Here is a 17,977-nt window from a genome sequence, read left to right on the forward strand (position 1 = left end):
GCGCTCCAGTCCCACATGGCTGGCGAGTGTGCGCGTCCTCCTTGTGTCGCTGTTGGTTTTCTTCCAGGTATTTCGTCTTTCCTCCCACATTGGCTTCTCTAGGGACTCTGAGTGGAGTGGGCACAGGCATTGACTGGCATCTTGTCCACAACTGTCTCCTGCCTTGTGCCTGGAGCTGTCCAGATAGTCTCCAGTGCCCCGTGACAAGAACTGGGTTGAGAATGTCCTGGTAAGTCCCACTGGTAGTGGCAGGTGAAAGCCTGGGATGCCAACGAGACCAGGAATGAAGGGGACAGAAAAGGACGAGACAAAGAGCAGTCAAGTAGATAGATAGATAGAAAGGCACTATATAATAGATAGATAGATAGATAGATAGATAGATAGATAGATAGATAGATAGATAGAGTGAAAGGTGCTATATAATAGATAGATAGATAGGGAAAGGCACTATATAATAGATAGTGAAAGGCACTATATAATAGATAGATAGATAGATAGATAGATAGATAGATAGATAGATAGATAGATAGATAGATAGATAGATAGATAGATAGATAGATAGATAGATAGATAGATAGTGAAAGGCACTATATGATAGATAGATACTTTATTATTCCCAAGGGGAAATTCACATACAACAGCAGCAGCGTACTGAGAGAAAGGTAAAGTCGTACGAGTCGACCAAAGATCAAAGTTGAAATCTCCAGCCCGAAAAAGCAGCCAGTGGTGCCATCTACCTGGAAATCCTGCGTGCACACTCACACACACAGTCACACACACACATGAACTCACTCACACACTCACACTCACTTGCACACACACGCGCACACTCACACAAAGTCACACGTGCACACACACTCAAACACACACTTATACACACACTCACTTACACACACACACTCACACTCATACACACACACTTAGAGTCCTGGTTTATTAGCAACAAATCAAAACTCTGGGAACAGCAGCTCAGCCATTTTATAAACTGCACTGTAAGGGGGCAGCAATGACATCAGATGTCACATGACCCCTGAGCCATGTGACTGCCAATGGATCTACTGAGTGGAAACAACATGGCCGCCACCACCACATCATAATACAAGGTGGCGCTGCTGTGATGTCATCAAATAATGAGAAGTAGAGCATTGAAAAGGTAAAGAAAGGTACTGAAAAGCTGTGGAGGCGGACGAATAAAGTGCCTGTCTGTTAGAAAGAAGTGCAAGGCGCGATATAAGAGAGAGATATCTACTGTATAGCACCCTTCACTTCTATCTGTCTATTATATAGCGCCTTTCACTTGATCTAATCCTGCCAACTACGCTAAGCTGCCTATTTATCCACCAATCTATCATATAGCGCCTTTCACCTCTGCCTATGTATTGATCGCCAGCCGTGTTTGAGTCTTCTCAGCTTACATATAATTGATTGTGAGTTTCCGCTGCCCTCCTCATCTTTCTCACTGCACTCTGTGGCACGCTGCCTTTTGCCCTGCCCTCTTAAGCACCCGGCTGCGTCGCTGTGTGTGAGTCGCTTTATGTAAGCACATCTCTTCACTATGGAGAGGTTCCATCTGTCCGGTTGCTGTGCCTCTAACATTCCCAAAGATGGCTCCTAATTTTAGTAAACGTTTTTAGAAATAAAATGCACTGCGTTTGTCATTCCAACAGACGGCACACTACAGACACTGGTCCTTGTTTTGCATATGCCATACCGAGTGACACATAGCAGAGACATCCACCCTGCACCCTGCTCCTCAAGGGCTTCAAGTGATCTTAGACGGTAGCACAGCCGGCACTCCATATAAAGTGTGCCATAAGGACACATCGTGTGTCCGACCACAAAGTGGGTCCGGTGGAGAGCCAACACACGTGACGCTGGGTGGCACTCCATGATCGATCAAGCAGCAGTTCAGTTTCAGATACCCCCAACTTCTGGCATCTAAAAGACTGGACTCCTCGGCCACCTAAGGTGGCACAGCTGAGCCCAATGGGTGACGTGTCAATGACCACAGGATCCCGGGCACTCCAGGGTGTCTTCTTTGGCCAGTGGACCTTGTCGAATGGCCCGGTCATCACGGTGCCACAAATGGCTACACCTGCTTAGTGAAGGCACCTGGGTGATCAAAGCGCCTTCAGATGGAAATAAGTTCAAGGAAGGCACTTGAGGATTCACTTGGTGAGGCCCTTCTGCTGTCGCCATGTTATTGGAACCTCTTGGGCATCAGCAGTTCAGTGGTCTGATGGCAAACAAATGGAATGCAGACCTCCGGGGGGCGCCAGGTGCACTCGCTACTGACACAGGCTGAACCCCTCGATTGGGCCACAGTGGACTTGGCCTCCCCAGTCGCTAGAGCTCTGTGTGGTGGCCGGGTGAGGGTGGGGGGCTTTATAAGTGGGCATTAACACCAAGTGGAGTCCGCTGCCCGGTGATTTCGGGCTGTCCTGAGGTCCACCGGGGTCCGACTCGCTCTCTGAGAGTCTGAGGGACCTGAGAAAGATGTGCAAATTGGAAGGTGGAGGGTCCACTGTGTGTTTGAGACCCGCTTCGGCAGGTGCCCACTGGGTGCCCAGCTCCGTGCTTCCTCTCGCCTCCACCTGTTGTGTTTCCAGCCGGGACTGCGAGGCCTGGAATTCGCTCCTCATTAAGGCGGCTCAGGGATTACCAGGGGGCTGTGGGAACTGCTGAAAGTGTGGGAAAGGAGCCGCCGCCCGCTCTCTCCCCTCGCGGCCCACTCGCTGCCATCTAATTATGTGGGGGCGAGCGAGTGAGCGAGTGCATTCCTGGCCGGTCCCCATTGTCTGCAGCGCCAGCGCACGTCCACAGATGAGACAGGCCACACTTTCTCTATCTGAGGCCAGCTGCACGCTGGCATTCCTGACCGATTCACACAAATTGAACCCTGGGCTGGGGCTGGGGGGCTGGGGGGGGGGGTCTTTGTTTAGCAGACCTTGAGCTTTCAATGATGCCACCATCCTCTTGTTCATGTGGCGCCTCCGCCCCTCCTCGGGGCTCGGGGGGCCTCATCAGGAAAGGGCAGAGTTTACCAGGAGGTTTCAAGTCTGCCAGCGACACCTGGAGGACCCCTTAACCATCTTGCCAATCAGAGACACCCAGGTGGCACAGGGCTTGGCACTTTCTGTTCAGTTCCCAGTCTGGTCACCAGCTGCATAGAGTTCTCCCCGGGCACCCCAGTTCCCTCCCACATCTCAAAGGCAGTTGGGTGTGCCCGGTGATGGACTGGCATCCCACTGGTTCCTGCCTTGTATGCCAGACTGCCAGGTCAAATGCACAGATTCAGGAGATGAATGGCCTGGCAGGCACGTGGAGCTTATCGAGTGACCACTGGGCAGGTCACCAGATGTGACTTGGTCCATCTCTGTGGGCACCCCTCAGTCCATCACTTGGCACACACATGTCCACAAAGGCAAACTGGAGCCCCTGTCTGACCCGCCGCTCCACAGCCCTCCATATTTGAGAAGATGCAAATCTAAAATGGGGCGCCAGACTGGGGGGTCCGACACAATTCAGTCTTTGTGCCCTGTGTGTTCATGTGACCTCAGTCCCCACACAGGATGCCCATTCAGAACTTGACAGAGATGGCAGCCAGGCACTCATGGCAGGAGGCCATGCCAGGTTACGTTTATTAAATTCTATTTGACTACTTAAGACGTTTTCAGAGTTTCACACGGGTAAGCCCACATGGGTGCCACTCCCTCACAGTACATGGCACTATGGCACTGTTCCCCACCAGGGTGCCTTCTAGGTGGCACTGACATGCCCACCCCATGTTGGAGTGTGTTTGGCGGTGGCGGCAGCTCCCTGCTGTGGAGTCCTGCATTCTGCAGGTTGTGCCCATTAATGGACGGGCTCAGAGAGGACTGGACTGGCACTAGGGGTGACTGACATGGGATGCCATGCTTGTAGAGCCAATCCCACTTCTTTTGGATCTTTCCTCCCGTTGTTTCAATGCTGTACCTCTGATGTGATCCCACCGCTGCCACCAAGTGTGTGGGTGTCACACAGACAGCCACGGTCTCCTGTTGGGTGACAGCTTTGAGGCTGAGCTGCCATGTCACACATGTGGCTGGATGGCCAGGTGGACCATCGACTTTCTTTGTGCCTCACTAACCCCGTCACTCTGTGGCCACTTCAGTGACACTGCAGTCCCATGTGTTGGTCACTTCTTGCTGTGAGACACTAAGGCCAAGAGCTGACGGCGTGAGCCCCTCGAAGCCCCTGATGCCCTCCCGTCTTGCCAGTGAGGAGGTGAAGGACAGAACTGGAGGCACCAAGGTGATGGGCACCCTGCACTGGCTGGCCCACTTTTTGGCAGAGGAGATCGAGAAGAGCTGAGGCTCTGAATGGAATACGACTGGAAGTCACCTGCTCGGCTGGACCAGGTGGGCCACAGGATCGGGCATCAGAGGGTGCCCACAGGCGTGCTTCTCTTGAGGAACTACAGAGATCGGCGTCCATGGACTGAGACCCCCCACATTATGAACAGAGAGGAGGGCACATCATCTACAGACCCCGAGAGAGGGCACAGGAGGCCAAGCCGATGGATTCAAGGAGGCTCGGGAACTGGCACAGGTTCTGCACCCCCTCTGTCTCTGGCCTGCTGGATGGTAGCCAATGGCCACTGTGCCAGCTGCTAAGTCAGCTGTGACGCTCGAGTTGCTGTGGCTTCCTTCGTCACTCAGGGTTATGGGAACTCAGAATTGGGGGCTTCCTGCCAGTCCCCACCCACGTGGTCAACGTATGGAACTAATAAGCAGCACACTGTGCCCCCCCCCCCCCCACTGGCTTGTCCTCTGAAAGCTTCACCCACTGACTGCTGACACCAGACATGTGACAGTAACCAGTGCTCATGAAGTGCCAGTTGGCATCCTCACCCTCACACCGCGTCCCTGGATTGGGTGCCCTGAACCCGCCACTTAACCAGCAGGTGCCCCACTTACAATGGGCAGTAAAAGGAGGTGCCTGGATGTGCGTGGAGGGCAGGGCATAGTCACCCAGTTAGTCATGCCCAGCATGGACTGTGCCCTGTAGTCAGCTGGCAAGATGATCCTAGCTGTAGCCAAGTGGCATGAAAGATGTTCTGTGCCAGCTGTGAGTGTTGCATCCCAAAATAAGCGGGCTGGCAGGACTGGCTGACTGGGGGGTCCTGTTTGACCCTCCCTAGCTACTGGGGGCCGGCTGAGTGCTCCCAAGTAGCCCCTTCATGCCAGCGCCCCACTTTGATGGGGGACCCCATTTTGGCCTCCTTCCCGTCTGTTACTTTATAGCGCCTTTCAGTCCCGGGGTCTTTTGCTTCATTAGGCAGTGCTGCAGGTCAGGGGTCACCGAGTGGCGGGTTTCAAGCCCCCTCTGTGCCTCGTTGAGCCGACTCGATACACTTTGCATCACAATCCCACTTGTAGTCTGGAGGGGGGGTTGTGGGGGGCACACTTGGGGTCTCGGAGCTCCTTGTAAAGATTTGGCGGGAAAAAAGCCTTTGCCTTCTGCTCCTCGAGCGCCCCTCCCCCGCGCCCCCGCCTTGCCCAGATGGATTCCTTCTGTCTTGGCGCACTCTCGCCATCTGCAGCCTCTCGAAGAACAAAGGCGGCCCCCGCCTGACGAGTCCTCCGGCGCGCTCCATACCTGAACACGCTGACCCCGGGCTCAAGAATGCAGGCCGCACCAGGGGGGCTCACGGCGACAGAGGGGGCGCCCCTAGCGGATGAGCTCAAAGAAGCGGCTAGATGCTGGCGGTCCCCTCCCCAGTAATGGCCTTCAGTCCAGTGTCACCTGCACCTCCTAGCCGTCCCCTTTGCCATTTCTTTGTCCCTGTCTCAGCGACTTGTGTCCTTTGTCCCGTTGAGATGAGAGCCTAAATGTGGGAAGCTTCTGTCGGCCGAGGGGGGGGGTTGGCATGGATGGCCCCGTGGGTACGAATATGAAGCTGGACCGTGTGCTCTAGTGGCCTTCCCTGGCACTGGCCTTGAAGCCCCAAGTGTCCCCACTGTGGGTGAGATCCTCAGCCTGCCAGGGGTAAATAGCCACGTGGGCAAAGGCGCTATATGGCAGAGTGTCGGCTCACTTTCTACTCTCATCTTAGGGTGGTCATGAGAAGGATGGCCCTCACTGCGGGTCTATGATGCCACCTTGGACCAGTGCCCCCCACAACATGGGTTCACTTCCTTGCTGTTTTTGTTCCTGGGTTTGGCTTCTGATTTCTGTCACCAACCTAAAGTTGACTTGAGGAAGAGGAGGGTGAGTGTGGACTGGGGCCAGCAGGGCATGGGTTAAACTCCCACTTGTGCCCACTGTGTAGCCCTGTGCCAGTCGCTTAACTTACACCTGGGAACAGCCAAGTCATTGGGGTCTGGACTTGTGCTGTAGAAAGGCGCTATATATCATTTTGAAAAAGACCACCATCACAAGGGAGGCACCGAATACAAGAAAAGCCTTCAGTCCCAGTGGTTGGTCGACTCCTGGCAGTTGTGTGAGATTCTGATTGGCCGGTGGCATTTCAAACCCCCCCAGTCCCAAAGGTATGCCCTCCAATGGCCTGGCATCCATTGTGGGCAAGTGAGATGGCAATGGCACTTCGTGAGAGGGTCTCTGATTCTGAGTTTGAGTCCATGTCACCCCAGTGCCCTCTCCTTAGTCCCTTTCACGGCAGATGAAACAACAACTGCATTTAAGAAAGGACCACCATAGACAGTGAGAGCCCCCTCTTTCAAAATGCGATATGCCAGAGAAGAGGCTGGCACACCAAAGTGCCTCTCTGGCAGTCACAAAGTAAATGCCACAGGGGTCACCGTCAAGGCATAGAGCAGCAGGGGGGCGACGCCCGTCTGCACATAACAGGTCCGTGTAAACAAGATAAGCCAGCCGGGCACCGGGCTGCGCCTTCCTCTCTCGGCTTTCCTTCCGGCCAGCGGTGTTTTTGCAGGTCAATCCTCGCAATGAAAAGTTCCGTTTATAAACAGACGACGATGATGGAGCTGTGCCACCCTGTGCCCTCTGCTTCCTGCACACGAGTCCATACAGCAAAGCTGTCAAGCTGAGCCCAGCAGGGTGGATGTGTTGTACCAGTGGCCAGAGGCGGGCACAACAGCGAGGCAGAAGATGGGAGTGGGGAGCGAGATGCCCAGATTGGCCCTGCCAGTGACATCGCCCTCTAGTGGCTCCAAGCTGTCGCGATCCTGAGCTGTTTTTACATTCAGTTCATTTTTTATTTGGCGCCCATCAGAGCAGCCTGGCAGCGCCACAGCAAAGACGTTTGTGCAAATGCCAGGGGGCAGAAAAACAAAGAGAGCAATAGAGCCAGTCCAGTGCAAATGAGCAGGCCTGAGATGGGGGCCCGGCCACCACGCCTGTCTGGAGGCCATCGCAAACTGCCAGCTGGTTCTGGCCTGGCTTCCTGTGAAAGGCGCTATATAAGACGGAGTTATTGACTCTTTATTGGCACACAGGCGAGTGTCTTATCTCTCTTTATAGCACCGCTTCTTTCTTTCTTTCTTTCTTTCTTTCTTTCTTTCTTTCTTTCTTTCTTTCTTTCTTTCTTTCTCCCCCTGCTGTGCCCGCCTGCCCGCTTTCTCATCTCACACACACACAGACTGGCCATTGTGGTGTGGTCACCAGGCCCGGGCCTCCTCTGGTGGGAACAGGATGAACTTGCTGATATGCCAGCCGATTCCCTTGCGCCCTGGCAGGCCCGTGTGCCAGACCGGCGGCTCACACAAGGCGCTATTGTTCCAGGGCCCGAGCAGGAAGTGGCCCGCCATGGTGAGCGGCCCGCACGCTAAATTTAGAATGTGCAGACCACGGTGTCCCAGTCCGGTCGTGTGAGATGGACGGGCCATCACAAGGGCGGCCCCTTTCTGGGCAGGGACCCAAAAAGACGTTGGACGTTGTGTCGACAAGTGGTCCGGGGGGCTCGTCTTTCTCGCTCTGGCAGGCAGCGCACGCTCCATCTCCTTCCTCTCGCTGCCTTTTCCTTTCCCGTGCCGACCCTTAATGAGAATTTATTACTTCCTGATGCACACCAAGGGGGCCGCCGGGCCGCCTGCAGATTTAATGCAAAGCCTGCTGTGTCTACAGGTGACAAGTGGGGTGGCCACGTGGGCAAGAGATGTGACGCCCCCCCACAGCTTGCAGAGTGGGCAACATCAGTGAAATGGGAATTGAAAAAGAGCTGGCAGCACCAGAGAGAAAAGAGCCAAATGCTCTCGAGGGGACGCCAGTCACCAATGGAAGGGGTGCCACCCGAGCCCCCCTTTAGCTGACTCCTTGCCAAAGGCTCTGCTCCTGGCCCCGCCCCTTTTCTGCTCCTCACTCCTGTCCCTTGCTGCCTGTATTGGAGGCTCCGCCCCTCACCTCTGCTTATTTTCCTCTGGCCCCGCCCATTTCAAATCACAGGGACTCATGGCCCCTCCCATGTGTGTTTGACTGCTTGTTTGCCTTTGCTGTGACCCCTCCCATTTCCTGTAGCCACGCCCCTTCCTGCCTGGCCTCTCCTTCCTGTGACATTTTGGATTTCTCGAAGGTGTGACAGGATGGCCCAGAAAAGTGTTTCTCCAACTTCTGGGGTCACAGCCCTTTTTTCTCGTGATCGACAAAGTGGTCCCCCATGGTGACTCATGTGCCATCATCAGAGCGGTGACGTGACTGTAACCCTCTGCCAATATAGAAAACAGCAACTCATGAGCCACCGGCAGCTGCCCGCTACCCACTGTGGAGGAGTGGGCACCACTGATAGTCCGAGGGGCAAACAGCATGGAGGAATCATAAAAGGTGGACAACCTGAAGGGCACACAGCAGCATTGACCCAAAGATGAGGGGAGAATCTGAACAGGGTGGGCAGACAGCCCGTAAGACATGAAATGCCAAGGCAGTGGGCTGCTTGAGGGTATCCATGCAGCCTGTGGGTTCTGCTTAGTTTATGCCAGTCTATTTTATTCTTTGAAACCCAGGGTCATGTTCCCTGAACTGCCACTCTGGCCCACTTGTGTGACATGCCAGCTCAGCTGTTAGAAGGTCTGGACTTCATACCTCATACTTAATGGAGTCCAATTAATGGCCGACTGCTGGACAAAGAAAAGCCAAAGTTCAGCCTCGCTGGACGATTGTGTAGCATGGCGAAGCTGCTTGGGTACGAAGCCTACCGTGGGACGACCATCTGCACTGGACTGCCATGTTAACCTGTGCCCAGAGTCACTGGGGTGCCACTGTGTCCTCACAGCCAATGTGGGTACCGATAAAGGCCACTCAGAAAACAAAGACCCCCTGCCTCCTCCTCCCTTAATGGGATGCCAAGGCCGCACATGGCACATTACCAGTCCAGCGTGGGCACCGAGGCTGCACCCAAGCCATCACGTGCCCACTCTTAATACACAGCAAGGCCACCACCTGGCCAGTCTATTGCTCTTCCAAGATTTCAGGCAAGACCACCTGTGGTCCACTAGCAGCACTGAGACCACCAGAGTAGGTCACCTGTCCAGCTCCTACACGCTGGGCCCCCACGGGTCCAGTGCACAAGAGTGCCCCCCGCAGTCCCCAGGGTGGGCCACCATTGCACAGGTCTGAGGTGGTCCTCGTGGTGACAGACAGACAGACAGACAGTCAGGTGCAGCGTTTGTTTGACGTTTTATTTGACGCGTCGTGACGTTTCTCACGGCCCCCTTGAGCTCAGCCCGTGGTGGGCGAGGGGGCCGATCGGACCGTGGCAGTGAGAAGCTTTCATCTTTTATTTGGTATCTCAGGTCTTAACACAAAATAGAAAATAATACAAAATAGTGCATTTGAATGAAACGACAAAAAAACAAAAGCAGAATGCCTGCAGCGGACAGCTGGGCGGGCAAACGCCAAGAGCCGTGCCAGTCTGCCAGCCGCCGCCGTGGGCTTCAGCGAGATAAACGCCGAGCCGGCGCCTCATATATTATTCTTCTTCTTTTTCTTATTATTCTTATTGTGTCCTCTCACACACACACACACACACACACACACACACATACAATTTCCTTAACCTTAAATTACCTTAAAAATCCCCTCAATTCCGAGTGCCACGTCTTGGTGGCCCCATTGGCCGAGGCCCCCATTTGGTGCACTTTTTGGTTTTCAGACCCCTAGTGGGGGAGGGGACTGCCATGATGCCCCCTGATGCCCAGACCCCCTCAGCTGTACTCTGTCCATGAGGAAAGTCCAACAGGCAGTGGGTCGATAGGTCAGCTTCATATTGCCCCCTACGCCATGCCAACCTGTCCTGTTCACCCCAAAGTCCATGAGCTGCTCGTGAGGACTTGTCACCTGTCCTTTCGAGATGAAAGGCGCTATATACAGCAAAGATTGAGTCACCGCATGGAGCCAACTGTATGTAGCGCCAGAAAAGACTCAGCCAGTGGGCACAGAACATCTGTAGACAAGCATATGTCTGAAGGTGGGCACCGGTGCCACCCGAGCCCCCACATAATGCTGCGCCAAAGCTTTGGCATTTCCACCTCCTTCAACTTCACTGCTCTGTTGCTTCCCATTTCTGTCCTCCACACTGAAGCAGTGCAAATGTAAAAGAATACGACACAAAGGTTCAACCAAGCAGCTGGGTGGGCACCAGGCAGGGCGGACGCTTGGAGTGTGGGGTGGCCAAAGCCTTCCAAAAGTATTTGGCCCACCTATGGTGGGGTCAGCTCTCAGTACTGTCCACCCAGAAGAGTCACCCTTCAGTCCAGTGCCAGCTCACAGGGAAGCTCCCTGGCATCCCTGGCGTCCTCATAGGCCTGCCGGAAATCCTTGAAGCGTGGCGCGCACCCCAGCCAGGCCTCCCCAAAGTGGACTCGGCCCGTGAAGAGGAAGCTGCCTGGTCCCGGCTTGACGCCACACTGCAGGAGGGTCCGAATCTCCCCGGCCCTGCTCAGGCGCCCCCCGTTGGAGAACAGAGCGTACTTCTGCCGGAAGATCCGCGAGGCACTCACTCTGATGATGGACACGTGCAGGTCGATGTCGTTGGACACGGAGCGGATGTTCCCTCGGACCACTGCGGACAAAAACGAGAGAGACGGAGGTTAGGAGGAGTCATGTATCTCACACACACATGCCAGGTTGGCACCCACCAGAACTGACACACACACACATGTGCTGAAACCCCAAAGTCTCTCACACACACAACACACTCTGACAGCGGCTGGTCAGCTTGACCTTTGACCTCCAGCCAATAGCTGAACCCCAGCAGAGGCTCCGTTGACGGCCCCCACCTCTGTACCACTCGCCAGAAAACCCCCCAGGCAGCACAAGTGGCAAGTGCAGTCACTGTTGGCAAAATCCGATTGGTGTGGCCACCCAGATGTCATTTTATGGGGTGTCAAGTGCCCACATGAAGGTGCCAGTTTTTTTAATAGCTGCTTGGTGCCCACCTCTCCTCTGGAGGGGCACAACATATATGCTGTATAAATGGGGTGAGCCCACCAGTGTCCAGCACCAGGGGTCCAGTGTGTTGTCCACCTTTCATGCAGCATAAGGTCACGTGTTACCCATACTGGCCATTAGTGGGCACCCTGACTCTTAAAGATGGCATCACATTCCATTTCGGCGGGTTACTCACCAAAGTCGCTGGTGCAGACGGCCATCAGGACCTCGGTGTCATTGCATGGCCGGCAGGCCCCTGTAGGAAGAACACAGAAGTGAACTCGGGGCTGTCACACCAGTCACTCAGTAATGCAGCAGCCAGCCAAGTAACTGCCATTCACAAGGGTCGCCCAGACTGGCACACCTCACCCTCGCCAAATGATGGATGAACGTCAAAAAAGGAAAACAAAAATGTTGTCTGATTTAGCGCCTTTCACCTCCTCTCATGACAATCTACGTGTTGGCCCCTGCAGCCTCTGACTTTGACTTAATGTAGCACCTTTCACCCATCTACAGTGGTGCCCACCTGCTCTGTGCAGCTTTACAGCGCCACTCACTGTACCCACACATCATGTCCACAGTCCCCAGGAGAGCCTGCATGTGACACCCCAAGGACAGACTGCTGTGCCACACTCATGGCAGTTAAAGTGAAAAATGAATACAAGTGGGCACAAGCATCTGCAGGCGGGCAGCGTGCCCGATAAAGTGAGATAAAAGAATGGCAGAAGTCCCAAAACAAAGCGCAGCTGAGCCTCGGGGCGATGACCCCGGCCAGCAGGATGCAAAGTGTTTTTCTGCCGTTTTGCCACAGGAAGGGGGCGGCGTGGGGGTTGCGAGGGGCCATCGGCGAAGTTGATCTGCTCTACGAAGTGAACCCCCAGGCCATTAATCCGGCCTGATGAATTCCTGGAGACAGGCTTCCCCGCCGAGGGAAACAAAACAAAGAGCCCACCAGTTGATGGAAGGCCTCCGGGTCGCTATGGCGACACATCTAATCCCCCCTGAGCCCCCCCCCCACCCCAGCCTACCAATGAAAGGCCTCGTTTTGTACAAGACCCTCACACTGGGCTTTTGTTGCTCTCCTCCAATGTGTGCTTGGCTAGCAGGCCCGTGGTTGGGGAGACCCCCAAACCAAGGAGCAGCACTCGGGGGTATTTGGGACAGGCGCTATAGCAGAGCATGACTCTGGAACCTTCCTTAAGACCACCCCATGAACAGGGCTGCTGGCACAAAGATTCAGTGCCCAGTTCTGAGTTCTGATCTTGCTGTCAGACTCCACTGAGGGACTGTGGGCATGAATGTGCCCTGTGATGGACTGGCATCCCGTCCGGGGTTTGTTCCCGATGCTGTGGGGCAGATGGGATGTGAAAGGCGCTTTCTACAGACAACATTGGTCATTTGATAACAATATCTTCAAGAGGTGCAACAGCCCACCAACTCCCCACCCTCAGCAGCGGGCATCACACTGACCTTCATAATGGACGGTGTCCGTGTCGACAGACAGCCGCGTATTCCAGTGCCCACGCAGCTCGTAGCGGAAGGCGGCAATCCTCCGGCTGATGTCCTGGTGAGGAGTGGCCTGCAAGAAGAGGGCGACCTTCTCGCCCGGCTGCCGGCTGAAGCAGTGCACCCGGGGGGGGCGAGGGCCGTCCAGGCGGTCGGGCACCAGCAGCTCCAGGATGCCGTCCCGCTCTAAGTAGATCTGCGCCCCCCGAAACGTCTCGGCCGGCTTGATGCAGGCAGTGATGTGCTCTGAGTTGCGCCCGGCGCCACCCGGCCCCACTGCCCCAGAGGGCAAACGTGGGGACAAGCTGAGCCGCAGCGCCCCCTTCGGGTAGAGCCAGTCCAGTGAGCCCTCTGCGCAGTGCAGCGCTATCTGCTCCACGCTGCCAGCCTGCTGAGACAGGCCGCTGGAATAGAGGAGACAAAAAGAGAGGCCGTCAGTGTCGCAGGCCTATATAGCGCCTTGAGTGGACTTGACGCTGGACACAAGCATAGATGAGGTGCCCGTGGCCTGCCACACGGGTTTCACTTTGCCCAACTGAGAATTCCCTGAACCTCCTGTAGGGGGCGACACACCTGCCTGAAACCCTGTGGGCAACAACTTCAGTTGCTCATTCATTTGGAGCCCCTGAGCCGGTGACAGCAAAGGGACAACTGAGCCTGTGACAGCAGCACACAAGTGAAGACCCCAGGGGTCCAATGACCAAAGAAAGCAGCAAAGGACGCATGAAAATCCAAATGAAGAATGGCATCCAGTGACGATCCCCCCGGACACTCGACCAAACCCGGGGCACTGGGGACATTGAACCTGCAGCCCTGTGGTGACAGTCCAATGCCCTATCCACTGTGCCACACCGATTCAGAAGGCAGTGGTGCCCCCTAGTGGCAGAGGCAGTCTCACCAAGTGACACTTTTCCCTGTCCCTGTGCTGCTCACTTTCAACCCCCCAGTTGGGACTCTGGGCCGCCCCAACATGCTCACCACCACAGCCCCCCCCCCCCCCAATCTACGGCATCTGGACATCCCGGCGGTCTCAGGCCCAACAGCTGTGCTCTACTGGGTGGGGGTGGGGCAGGGCTGCCCATTGTTCCCTAATTGCCTTTCTTTGAAGTGTAAAGCGCCTTCATTCAGAGCCGATGACATCTGACGTGGAGGGGCTACTGATGGACACGTGCGTCCCACCACCTTCTCTGAGGAGCCCTCCAGACTTCAGTGCTCATCATCAGAGACACATCAGTGTCACACCTACAGGTGACACCCGCAGCCAAGGCGCTATACACAGGCAGTACAACTGCTGTCCCTGTACACAGACGGAGGGGCAAACCTGGGTCTCATGGAGCGCCTTTCGGTTCACATTTGATTAAGCCGCTTTACCATGACAGATGTGGGGTCTAAACTGGCACACGTGGCACTTCATATACAGTATAGTGCCTTTCTATACCAGAGGCCCTGCCAAGATCCTTTCCATGCACAGATTCACATTTCCATATTTTCAGCAAATCCAGGTGGGCCTTGGGCTTACAGTCCAGTGCCCACCCTGCTAGGCCAGGTGACTTCCAAAACAACTGAGGGGCCCATCCATGCCAGTCTGCTTGTCAGGGGCCGTGGGTGTGCAGGAGACTCGACCCGCATCCCCCACACACTCTGGCCATTTGTCCAGTCGTCCAGCACTACAGACTCAGACCCAGCAGCCTCAAGGGGCAGCGTTTGTGTTTCTTTTAATACCCGTCTGCCCTCAGATGCCCCCCCCCCAATCACAAGGCGGGTCCCATCAAGGTCACCTGTGTTGGTCATCTTATATAGCGCCTGCTTAAAGAATCAGTCTGGGAAACACATGTCACGCAAGGATTCTTAACACACAATGTGTCACACGATGAATGACAGAGTGGCCATCGGTCAACCAAACAACCAGCTGCCACCAGTGCAGCCATCATGGCACTGGCAGGATTCAGCTGTCAAGGGTGCCCACCAGTCTAACCACCCTACTCTCTCCTTCACCCAGTCAGGCCATGACAAGAACTGGGCAGGTCACAGAGGAGCATCTGGAACTCCAGATGTCAACCAATGGGACAAAATGCCATCTAAAGGCCCAGGATCACAAGCAGGCGCCCCCTGGCGGCGTTGGCGTCCAGCCGCAGCGCTGCTCCTCCCCGTGACCCTCAACACGTCAGTTCACCTGCCACTCCATGAGCCCACCCATGCACTGAACTCGGGCATCACCCTTGCCAGGCCCTTAAGACCCCCCCCCCCCCTTACTGGCATGCCATGCACCCAAAGCTACAAGAGTATTAAAGGCGCTGGAAATGAGGAGCCCCACGTTCTGTTAAGGACCTGAGACTTGGATGGGCTCGATGGGAAGGGAAGCCCACCGGGACGAGCGACCCGTTGTGTGGCACTTTGCTGGCACCGAAGCTGGATGGCCAGGTGGCCCCGACACCCCCACAGTCGTACCCACGAAGACAGACAGACAGACAGACGAGCCACAAGGGAAAGCATCCGCAGCTCTTGGCTCCAGCGCGGCACGGACGCCCGCCCCCCGTACGGATGTCGCCCTTACCTCCCCCTCCAGCTGCACTGGTCCTCCGAGTAGGTGGCCCGCGCAGACTCCAGAAGTGACAACAGGACAATCCAGCGGCTGCAGCCCGCGCCCGACCTCATTTTACACCAAGAGGAGAAGCCAACGGCGAAGAAGCGGCGGTGGCGGTGGCGGCGTTGTGGGCCTTGAGTTCCCCGAGCTTCACGAGTGAGACGGACGCCCACCAAGCCGAGCTCACTGCGCGCTCACATCTCAGGACTGAGTGACCACTGGAGGGCCACTCGCTTTACCGCCGCCACTAGCGCACCCCCGGCCAATCAGCACGCGAGGCCAGAAACTTTTGACCAATGGCTGGCGCGGTGCGCTCCGCGGGGCGGGGAGGGGGCGTGGCGAGTCGACAATGGCAACTCTTTAAAGTTTTTTAAATGACTTCACAGTTGAATAAAAATCCGACAAGAATGCCGTGAGGGGGAGGAGGGGCGCTGCGCGGAGTGCGTGAAGAAGGAGCCGGCAGTGAGGAGGAGGAGGAGGAGGAGGAGAACCGAAAAGAAACGAGACGAAGAGCAGAGGAGCCCCGCACGGCTCGGGCGAGACGCTGGCAGCGCCCTGTTAAAAAGCCAACGGCCGCCATCCCACCTTCCAAATGAGCGCATCGGACTGAAGTCGCCCCCCTCCCAGTTGCTAATGGCTTCAGTTCAAACGCAGCCCCGAACTCGCCATTGTTGTTCTTCGAAATCCCACCGCGCAGAGGCGGGGGTCGCCGGGCATGGTGACGCGTCATCTTGTTGTTTGTCACCTCTGTGTATTTTGGTGTCTTTCACGGCCATCACAAAGGGCTGCAGAATTTGCATGAAGGCGCCAACGCGACTTTCCCTCCAAGTTAAAGGAGGTCCACAAAGGCCAGTGAGGTGCCAGGGCAAATGTGGCACGCATCAATGTACAATGTGCATTGTATCATACAGTTGGGCACACTACCACCTTCTCGTTCTCACTTTCTGAGTACTGGGAGTTGATGTGTGCTCACTGGGGTCACTGGTGCCTGCCCGCTCACAGCATGCCCACCACCCTGTGCCAAAGCTTTTATGACATGCACGGAGAACCAGCTGCCAGTGCAAACACCACTGTGCCCAGAAGTTTACAGACCCCTGGGTGACCAGACAAACCCCAAATGTTTATTATGGAATGGTGGTCAGGTGCAGCTGTTGGCCGTCCTTTGATGGTCCTAATGGCAACTGAAACCACCGACTGCCCTGATCCACCTGTCCATTTTCTGCCACTTATCTGCTTGGGGTTGAAGGGGGCAGCAGTCAAAGATGGCCAGAGGTCCCCCCCTCCAACTCCTCCAGGGGGATACCCAATACAATCTGTCCAGTGTGTCCCTGCTCTGCCCTGAGGTCTCCTCCTCGCTGGATGTGCCCAAAACACCTCCATTGACAGGCCGCCTCAGTGGGCTCCTTTGTCCTTCCCAGCCTCTCCCTACGGCTGAGCCCACATGTCCAGTGCTCTTGGTCACGTAACTGTAGGTGTGGACAGGAGTGTCGTTCGGCCGGTCATGGGGGACTCGGCCATCTCTTCACCACAACTGACTGAGCAGTCGCAACGCCAGTCTGCCCGCCGACCTCCCGCTTGTCCCCAAGCCACCCTTTTCTGGTTCATTCAACCTGACAGTCACAGGTTGAGGTGGCTATGGTGGTGGACCTCAAACAGCCAGTGGGCTCCTCGGCCTTCAAGACCCCTTTGCACATTTCATGCAGGTCTGCCAGCGGACCAAAACTCAGTTTTATCAGTCAGATATGAATTGAAGTGCCAGTCCCTTCAAATGTGCAAAATGACGAGTTCAGGTAGACCACCAAGGGTCTGAAACCAAGGGGCTTGGACAAAAGTAGACCACCGGCAGAAGAAGCCTTGGGACTTCTGGAACAAAGACGAGACTCACACTGACATTTATCTTGACACCCATAGATGTGTTTTCATGAGGGGGGGCCAACAAGACCCCTGAGGGGAAGTCCTGAGGTGGACCTCTGCTGCCTTGGGGGTCTGACAGCACCAGCGGCACGGGGGCACAAAGTGCAGGTTAACGGTGAGGCAAGTGCAGCATGTCGTCAGAAGATACTGGAGGGACATTTGCATTCATCTGTCATTCCAGTGTGGCTTTGATCTGAACCAGAAGGAAGTGACGGTGCCAAGGAGCCATCACGGTCTGCTGGCCTCAATGTCACTGAGCCACTCTGGGGACATCACAGGCAAGAAGTTCAGACCATTGACACCACAGGCTGCAAGCTGGCATTGATGCTGAGGGGATGTTCTGAGCAGGACCACTTTGTCGCCTTCTTCACTGCCAGGTTTGTATGCCAACGTTTCATTTGAATCCCACTAAAAACACGAAACATCTCCTGCCATGTGAAGACCACTGCATATGAGTGTGTCAAGTCAGGTCATGTCTCGTCACCTCTTGACACCAATAAAAGACCCTAAGAAATAAAACTTCAAACTGAGGAGTGCCACGCATGTGTGACGGGGGGCACAACTGAGCTGAGACAAACAAGAGGGGGT

At 55.4% G+C, this 17,977-nt stretch overlaps 2 protein-coding genes across 2 annotated transcripts in view; one reads left to right on the top strand and one right to left on the bottom strand.

Annotated features, from left to right (window-relative positions):
- mrps34 (mitochondrial ribosomal protein S34) overlaps window positions 1-17,977 on the top strand; it is a 149,371-nt gene that overhangs the window by 120,653 nt on the left and 10,741 nt on the right. The window lies entirely within an intron of this gene.
- metrn (meteorin, glial cell differentiation regulator) lies at window positions 9,617-15,692 on the bottom strand. Its single transcript, XM_028813968.2, has 4 exons — window positions 15,446-15,692; window positions 12,856-13,295; window positions 11,582-11,641; window positions 9,617-11,017 (listed from the first exon to the last, which is right to left on the bottom strand). The coding sequence occupies exons 1-4, from the start codon at window positions 15,544-15,546 to the stop codon at window positions 10,704-10,706; spliced, it is 915 nt and encodes a 304-aa protein (XP_028669801.1). The 5' UTR covers window positions 15,547-15,692; the 3' UTR covers window positions 9,617-10,703.

Source organism: Erpetoichthys calabaricus, chromosome 11, assembly GCF_900747795.2.
Source record: "Erpetoichthys calabaricus chromosome 11, fErpCal1.3, whole genome shotgun sequence".
NCBI classification, from domain to species: domain Eukaryota; kingdom Metazoa; phylum Chordata; class Cladistia; order Polypteriformes; family Polypteridae; genus Erpetoichthys; species Erpetoichthys calabaricus.

Bases quoted from the DNA above. Each gene is read 5' to 3' on its own strand.
- metrn (XM_028813968.2), bottom strand. From the start codon at position 15,546: ATGAGGTCGGGCGCGGGCTGCAGCCGCTGGATTGTCCTGTTGTCACTT. The intron at 11,642-12,855 runs GTCAGTGTGATG...TTCTTCCTACAG, and splicing joins GGACACCGTCCATTATGAAG to GGGCCTGCCGGCCATGCAAT. The intron at 11,018-11,581 runs GTGAGTAACCCG...TTTTGTCCGCAG, and splicing joins CGTCTGCACCAGCGACTTTG to TGGTCCGAGGGAACATCCGC.